General features: G+C 43.3%; 1 protein-coding gene across 1 annotated transcript; it reads right to left on the bottom strand.

Annotated features, from left to right (window-relative positions):
• Positions 1 to 1,647: 1,647 nt before the first annotated feature.
• On the bottom strand, positions 1,648 to 4,013 carry ASCL4 (achaete-scute family bHLH transcription factor 4). Its single transcript, XM_061417228.1, has one exon. The coding sequence runs from the start codon at positions 3,295 to 3,297 to the stop codon at positions 2,791 to 2,793; it is 507 nt and encodes a 168-aa protein (XP_061273212.1). The 5' UTR covers positions 3,298 to 4,013; the 3' UTR covers positions 1,648 to 2,790.
• Positions 4,014 to 8,919: the final 4,906 nt, after the last annotated feature.

Below are 8,919 nucleotides of genomic sequence, written 5' to 3'. Positions count from 1 at the left end.
AAAAAAAAATTATTACTACTTTAGAAAAGAGAATGTCAAGGTGCCTGCCCATTAGCTGGAGCAGAAAAAAGGAATGAAGAGTGTTATTACCACCTATACAAGGCTCCTGAGAAAAGTCTCTCAAGGTTCTCCAATGAACAGCATGGTTAGTTCGCCTCTCCTGCAACACAGCCAGGAAGGTATTATAATAACATGAGTGTTTTCTCTTTTTTCTTTTTTTCTTGATTAGAAAATATATCTCACCTATACATACTTGCTTCACTGAAACTCCCACTGGAGTAAGAACCAGCTTGGAGAACAAAATGGACACATTACAGGAGTTTGTGAGAATGTAACTAAGTAATGGGTAAGAAAATAGCTGTTTCTTGCTCATTCAAACCACAAATCTCCACTTGCTTCTTAAGAAAAAGTAAAGCTTGGTGGTAGATCATGGCAATGCATTTATCTGAGCAGCCAGAAACAATAGAATCCCATAATTCATCATGATAAATATCAATAATACATTTTAACATGGATTCAGCATTCCACCGGTCATGTCTCCTGCTGCTGCTGCTAAGTCGCTTCAGTCATGTCCGACTCTGAGCGACCCCATAGACGGCAGCCCACCAGGCTCCCCCATCCCTGGGATTCTCCAGGCAAGAACACCAGAGTGGGTTGCCATTTCCCTCTCCAATGCATGAAAGTGAAAAGTGAAAGTGAAGTTGCTCAGTTGCATCTGACTCTTAGCGACCCCATGGACTGCAGCCTACCAGGCTCCTCTGTCCATGGGATTTTCCAGGCAAGAGTACTGGAGTGGGTTGCCATTGCCTTCTCCGTCATGTCTCCTAGAATCTTAAAATAGAAGATAGAATGCTAGTGAAGAGTGGTTTACTCTACCCTGCTTCTGAAACACTGAGGAAATCACACTCCATCTAGAGATCATTTTTAACCAGGCCTACTCTCTGTAGAGCTAATAAATAACACTACTAACTAAATCATTGGATTGTAGCTTGCAGATTACCAAGGTCTTTAATTTACGCTTCTGTGAAATAATAGGACAAGGAAGCTGAGATGCAGAGAGTTTAAGGACCATTTGCTCAGTCACCCAGTTAGCAGATGACAGGGCAAGGGAGAGCATGGTCAGAGAGAAAGCAAGCCTGGGCTTTGGGGTTAGGCCAACTTTGGACTAGATCTCAGCTCAGCTAATTCTTGAAACACTAACTACTGGGCAGGGCATGTAATCTCTCCCAGTCTTTTTTTTTCTTCTTTTTTTAACTCCAAATACGTATAATACCCACCTCACAGATTTATGAGAATAAATTGGACAAAATGTGAAAAGCAGCAAAATTTCTGAAAAGACGTTCATTGCTTGTTAGCATCCCTTCATTCGTATATCTGAAGAAAGGGGGTAATAAAACCTACGTCAGTGTGGAACTTCAGTGAATACCTGGAAAAGGCTCACCCTTGTTAGTTTCCTCTTTTCATCCTTTTCCTGGTTCCTCCACCCCTCCCTACCCCCTTATTAGCAAAGCTGTCTCTGTGGAAAGGGGAATGCAGCACATTAGAAAACTGGAGAGGAAGCTTATCTTCACATGTCAACAAGCATTTGACTTACCTACTGAATTTATAATTGTTTCTCAGGAAAAAAAAAAAAAGACCAGAATTAAGTATTTTTAAAAGACTGCCAAAGTCTTTCATTTCAATATAGTTGAAAGCCCTCAAGGTGATAGAAGTTTGAGAATGCACCAGTCTCCATCCCTCCCTCCCCTTCAACCTGGTTGAAAGGAGCAGGTCCTTTTCCTTTTCCTATTTTACAGTCACAGTGTTACTTTAACTGAAGGTTAGGTGGAGTGAGAACAAGGGGAGATGAAAGGAAAATGGACAAAACAACTAAGAGGAGAAATAAGTTTTCATACAAATCTGAGTTCTCTTCCAAAAAGATCATTGATACTAACATATGTTGTTATTCACTAAATACTACGAAGTTTCCACATGGCCACTTTCTGATAAAACAGGATGTTTCAAATATGTAATGTATTTTCTAGTACCAACGTTCAACATGCTCAGTCAACAGCACAGGCTGGTCTTGCAGGCTCTGGCAAATGTGTTTTCAAGTGTCAGCTTAGGACCACCTTCATCCAAAGCATGGTGTCGTTGCATTTCTCATCAGTTCCCAAAGGCAGGAAAACCGTTCCTCTCATCTTAGGACTGTCATTTAGTTAGCTAGTTCGGAAAGTTCTTCTTTGGTTATTGGTTGAATTTGTTTCAGTATTTACATCCCTAATTTACCCACCCCTGCTGACTGTGGCAAATTTCCGTTTTGAGCAATTCAGAGTCTGGTACGTGCATAGTCGCTCAGTCTCCTCTGTCCATGGGATTTTTCAGGCAAGAATACTGGAGTGGGTTGCCATTTTCCTCCTCCAGGGGATCTTCCGGACCTAGGGATCAAACTGGCATCTCCGGCATTGCAGGCCGATTCTTTACCCGCTGATCCATCAGGGAAGCCCTTGAGTGTGGTACAGCTTTTATTTGATATCGGCAGAGTTTCATTAGCATCTTTAAGTTGCAGGCACATAACAAATAAGGGGTGGTGATGGTGGAGTGTGGATGGAAACAAATAGAGTGTCAAAATCTTTTTCTCCCTAGAGCACTCATTTCTATTTACTAAGATTTATTTCTGGAGAGCAGGATGGGAGTGGGGTGGGGTGGGGGTGTAGATAGCAAATGCAAACTACCTCCGAAGGGAACCTTAGAGCAGACGCCAAACGCGCGCAGAGCCGCTGGAGGGGGCTGGGCCGGGGGGGGCGCTCGCTAGCTGGCCCCGTCCTCGGGCTCGCTGCTGGGCGAAGGCGCCGATGAGGCCTTGGACTCGCCATCGCTGTTGCATTCGGCCCTGCGCGAGGAGCCGGCACCGGCCGCACCCTCCTGACCCGGTGCGTGGCGCTCCAGCACCTCCTGGAGCTGCTTGATGTAGCCGATGGCGGCGCGGAGAGTCTCCACTTTGCTGAGGCGCCTGTCCGCCACCTCTCGGGGCAGGTGGTCTCGGAGGCGCGCGTACCCCTCGTTCACGCAGCGCACCCGCTGCCGCTCGCGCTCGTTGCGCTTGCGGAGGAAGGCGGGCTCGAAGGCGCCGTCCAGCCGTAGGGGCAGGTAGGGCCGCCTCGGGGCGCCGCCGCCGCCGAGCGCCCGCTCCCAACTCACGGAGACTCTGAAGGAGTCCCGCATGAGGAGGCGGGGCAGGGACCTCGGCACGCCCAGAGGCACCTGGCTCAGGTGATGCGGCAGGGTCAGCAGTCCGTCCTGTGGACGTTTCTCCATGATTCGCCAAAAAGAAAACCAATCACCCCAGAGATGAATCTCCCAGCAGAAGATGAGACTGAAAATCTTCAAAGCGGATATCCTGGTCCATTCAGACTGCCTGATACTGCTGGTCAGCTTTTGGAGAAGTTTCTGGGTCCGGAAGCTAGGTTTCAGAACAAGCTTCAAGAAAACGTTGCAGGATTCCCTTCCCTAAGTTCATTGCACTCCTCGATCTTTTTATAATGATCCAGGAGGAGGTGATAGGCAAAGATTTAGGAACCCCTAATCCACACTTCAAACCCTCTCTTCCCTTCTGATCTTCTTATTTCAAAAGATAACAAAAGGGGTTCCTCTCCTCGGTCCCGTGGCCTGGAAATGATAATGCACACCAAACACTGAGTAATCTTCCAAAGCCACCAAAAGCTTTGCAATTACTGTAATCCACCGCTCTGGGTCTTCATGAGCACAGGAATCTTCAAGGTTTCAGAAGAGCTCCTCCCAGGAACCAACAGATCTACTGGCGGCTGAGCGAAAGTTTACCAGAGGCTTTCTCCTTGAAAATCAAAACTTGACTGCCCTTTGTGGTTTCCGGCGTCCAGGGCTAATGGAAGGAGCTTTTAGACTGTTTGCAAACTTACACTTGCCCTTTCATTTCTGGAGAGTTGGAGAGACCTCATCAAAGGGAAGACTGCTCCCTTGTGGTTAAAAAATGTGTCAAGTCAGGGAGGACCTCGGGGAAAGTTCGAGGGTTTTCTTCTCCAAAAGTTTGAGCGTTTTCGTCTCCAAAACTTTTAAAAACCCAAGTAGACATTTTTTGAAGGGAACAGAAAAGAAATACACTTTAGCAACAAATATATGTGTCTGCCTATTATTATGTTGAAGACTGGGCGGTGATGTATTTGTGCTACTTTTTAAGAGCACATCAAAAGGCTGAGCAGTAACAAACACTTTTAGCCAAAGTTATTTCTCAGTGCTTACTGTAAACACAGCTTAAACACTGCTTCCAGACCTCTTCTAATCCCACCCAGGATATAAGGACATCATCTCTCCACAGTGTAAAGAGTATATTTCTATTGTATTCTTTTTGTTTAAAAGAGAGATGCAATTTATTTTCACCCTTGAGGGTGAGAAAGCAACATTTGAAAGGGGGAGAGCCTCATTTCCAAGGAGAAAAGATGATGGCTTTGAAGACTGTCTTTTTAAAACATAACTAAAAATGAATAATTAAACCACCGTGTTGATGAAGAGCTTTGAAGATGAAAGTGTCATTAAAAATCCAACTGTACTGGTTAATGTCAAAGAATGTGTTATCACACTGAAAATCAGATTTCCTGTTCTACAAACCAGCACATTAAAGGCAGCTTCTACTTTAAAAGTCCAACTTAAAAACAAGAGAAGCAAACCTCCCTACATTTATAATCAGACTCTCTGCCTGTTCCTCAGGAGCCAAGGTGTCGCCCTAACATGCTTTTTTGACAAGTCCTATGCGTCCCTGTTTACTCTAAATGATCAGCCCGAAGCAATTGGAAAAGTGCTTCCATCAAGGCAAATAAAATAGAAATAATTATTCCTTTCAGGCATAAGTTGTCACATTTTAAAAGGTGTAGCTTCCTCTGAGACTTATACCAGCAAACAAACTAATATGTCATCTTGATTTCTCAGGAGAGTAGAGACCCATTGGGAAAGCTCTACTGAGCAAAAAGCTCACCAGAGAGGCAGAAATTAGACCACAAGTTGCTTTTTGGCTGTGTCAAAACGTGACTCTTAGCCATTATTCTAAGAGTGATGGGAAATAAATAAGGCCTTTTGAGCAGAGAGATGACGTGGTAAAGTTTTTTTTGTTTTTGTTTTAAAGATCACTGCCAAATAGAGAATAGATTGGAGGGAACAAAAGAGAAAATGCTTACAGATACCATTTTTCATCTTCAGATTGGCAAAAAATTAAAAGATTGCTAACATCCAGGACAGGCAAGGATTTGGTAAGTGGCAGAACATACATTTCTACAAGCTTTCGGAAAAGTAACTGCTAACATTAATAGTACACATCACATATCTTATGACTCAAGATCCCTGCAGTTTTATCCTGCAAAAATAAATGCACCAGTGTGGATTTACATATAATAATATTTATTGCAGCATTGTTTACAGTGATTAAAACAAGAAAACAAATGGAAATAGGCTAGATGTCCATCAATAGGGAAAGGGCTAATACTGTTAGGATATTACGCTATTAAAAATAATGGATTAGATCTATACATAAGAAATTGCAGAGATGTCCACCATAACGTGTTAATTGAGAAAAAAAAGCAAATGGTAGAGTTAACACACAGCATGAACTTAAAACAAACTGGATGATGCATTTGTCTTTATATGTGTGTGAGCACAGAGGAAAAAGGTAGAAAGACACATACTAAACTTTTGTCATTGGCTGCCTAAATTGGATGGGGGATGGGAGGGTGGTTCATTTTACTTTATGGATATTTCTACTATTTAAATTATTACAGAAAACAAATATTACTTTTGCTTTTCTCTGATCTAGTGAAGCTTAAAATACTAAGATAAAATATATAAAAAACTCAAATGATAGTCTGCTGCTGCTGCTGCTGCTGCTAAATTGCTTCAGTCGCGTCCGACTCCATTCGACCCCAGAGACGGCAGCCCACCAGGCTCCCCCGTCCCTGGGATTCTCCAGGCAAGAACACTGGAGTGGGTTGCCATTTCCTTCTCCAATGCATCAAAGTGAAAAGTGAAAGTGAAGTTGCTCAGTCATGTCCGACTCTTCTCGACCCCATGGACTGCAGGCTACGAGGCTCCTCCGTCTGGTTTGACGCAAATCAACAGATTTATAACATAATTTAAAGTGCTTGAGCCAGGTTTTCTGGCTTCTTAAAAATTCTCTCTCTGAGGAATAAATATCTACAGGATTTTTTTCCCCACTATAATTTGTTGTTATTTAGTGTCAGACTTTTGTGACCCCAATGGACTGTAGCCTGATAGGCACATTTGTTCATGGGATTTCCCGGGCAAGAATACTAGAGTGGGTTGCCATTTCCTTCTCCAAGGCATCTTCCCAACCCAGGGATTGAACCCTTGTCTCCTGCATTGCAGGCAGTTCCCTTACACTGAGTTACCGGGGAAGCTCTTTCCACAACTACTACCACAATCAAAAATAGTCAGATCCTGATCCCATAGTGGTGTTTTCATAGGGTGCAGTAATATTATGATTACTACATGGTCTACATGGTAGACAAAGAATGCTGACACTCTTTCTTACACTTTTTGAAGGTGCAAGTGCTTTGGAAATAAGTGGCTTTTCCAAAGAAAGAAGCACTGTTTTACTCGCATGATGTATGTATATGTGGTGGGGGTAGGGTGTCTTGGTTTGGGGAAGGAGCTGCCTTCTTTTTTACATAAGAAATCAAAAGAATAGCTTCTGACTTCCAGTCACTCCCCAGTCACTCCTCAGTCAGTTTTGATCCAGACAAATGTTCTCTCCAACTTTAAAAATGTCTTTCTTAAGACTGGCTAGATCAAGTTACAGATATGCAAAACTGCCAAGAATGCTAGGACTAGGTTTGTGTAGTCCAATTTAGATCTGCTTGTAAAAGGGGGAATAGGATTCCCCCAAACGTCAGGCTCCGTAGATTGAAAGATATCTCTAAGGCCAAGGAAACTAACTTTCCACCCCTAAAACTCAGACGGGTCCCTTATCACCTGCTTTAAGCATGTGGGGTTAAGAGACCTAGATGGGCTCTTTTTATGAAGTATTTGATATCATATTGTAGATTTTGGTTTCCTAAACCAATGGCACAGAGGGGTGCATATCTTTCTGGCACCATACCTGCAGTTTGCACCAGCTGCCACAGGGGGAACAGGGAAACATATTTTATTACCTCGTCATATAAATAAGATTTAGGCTTCCCTGGTGGCTCAGTGGTAAAGAATCTGCCTGCCGATGCAGGAGATGTGGGTTTGATCCCTGGGTGGGGAATATTGCCTGGAGTAGGAATGGCAGCCCACTCTAGTATTCTTGTCTGGGAAATCCCATGAACAAAGGTGCCTGGTGGACTGTAGTCCATGGGGTCAAAAAAGGGTTGGACACAATGACTAAACGACAATAAAGGATAAATTAAAACCTAAAGCTTAAATAACCTTACCTTATAGATTTAAATTCAAAAATATCAACATCAACATTTCTTTGGTTAAACTCCACAGATTATTCCCTGCTGCCGCTGTCTGCTGCCAAGTCGCTTCAGTCGTGTCCGACTCTGCTACCCCATAGATGGCAGCCCATCAGACTCCCCCGTCCCTGGGATTCTCCAGGCAAGAACGCTGGAGTGGGTTGCCATTTCCTTCTCCAAGATTATTGGAGATTATTCCCGCCCCCTCACCCAATTTCTGATTCTACTCAGTCTCAAATAGAGGTGGTATACTGCCAAGACTGAGCAAAGTCAGGCTCCTTCAGCAGTTTTAGCCTAGGTGATCAGCCACTGAAATTCGTGTAGCTTCTTAAAATCTGAGGAATGGAATTAGTTCAGCCACACACATGTTCTTCTTTTTTAAGTCCATACAGCCCACAAAATTATCCCAGTTCTAGTCCCATACCCACTACATTTTGAAAACAAGCCATTCTGCAGCCCTTAGAAAAGTTAAACCGAATACTTGGAACTTGTCATTGTTCTTCAGTTGTCCAGTCATCCCACTCTTTGCAACTCCATGGACTGCAGCATCCCAGGCCTCCCTGTCCCTCAACATCTCCTGGAGGTTGCTCAAGTTCATGTTCATTGCATGCATGTTCCAAACACCAGTGCTTACTCTTTTATACCCATGTAACGGTTTCCAAAGTTCAAAGCAGGAAATCAGTGGTATCCAAGAAAAGGCAGGCAGCCTCTCAGAATGGCCATCAAATAAACCATCCTCAGAATCAGTAGCTTAAGACAATAAACAACATTTAATTCTTGAGCCTGAGGGGCAAAGATTTAGGCTGAATTCTAGTATATGTCTAACATGCAAACTCAGAATCAAGGAGCAGAAAACAGCTTTTTCTCTTTTTCCTAGGATGATTGAACTATGAAGTCTCTCTGCAAAGGGCATGGTTACAAGAGGAGTGAAGAACTGGGGCCAGTAACATAATCATTAGAGATAAAATGACACAATTTAAAATTATACAGTTGTAACTAGGGACACTTCAGGGGCTCATTAACCACAAGTGGTTAGTGGCTCCCATACTGGGCCATCCAGTGCTAGTCACTGGCCTCCTTGCAGTTCCTCACACTTACCAGGGATTTTCTTGCCTCTGGGACTTTGTACTTGACGTTCCCTCTGAGTGAAACATTCTTCCAAACATGCACATGGGTCACTCCCTCATTTCCTTTGGTTCAAATGTCACCTTTTCAATGACAATTTTCCTGTCTACTGTATTTAAAGTTCCTGCTGCTATCCCTGAGCACTTTCTAGCTATATTCCTTGCCATATTTTTATGGTATTTATTGTTATCTGGTATATTTTATATTTAATTACTTGTTTATTGTCCATCTTTCTTTGCTATAATGTAAGCTCCATTGTTGTGGTGGTTTGTTGTTTAGTCACTCAGTCGCCTCCAATTCTGGACTGCAGTGTGCCAGGCTTCCCTGTCCTTCA

This window comes from Bos javanicus, chromosome 5 (genome assembly GCF_032452875.1).
Source record: "Bos javanicus breed banteng chromosome 5, ARS-OSU_banteng_1.0, whole genome shotgun sequence".
Classification (NCBI taxonomy): domain Eukaryota; kingdom Metazoa; phylum Chordata; class Mammalia; order Artiodactyla; family Bovidae; genus Bos; species Bos javanicus.
The sequence above is the reverse complement of the archived record's forward strand: the minus strand, read 5'-3'. Positions and strand labels throughout refer to the sequence as shown.

Excerpts from the sequence above, each read along its gene's own strand:
- ASCL4 (XM_061417228.1), bottom strand. The coding sequence starts at position 3,297 with ATGGAGAAACGTCCACAGGACGGACTGCTGACCCTGCCGCATCACCTG.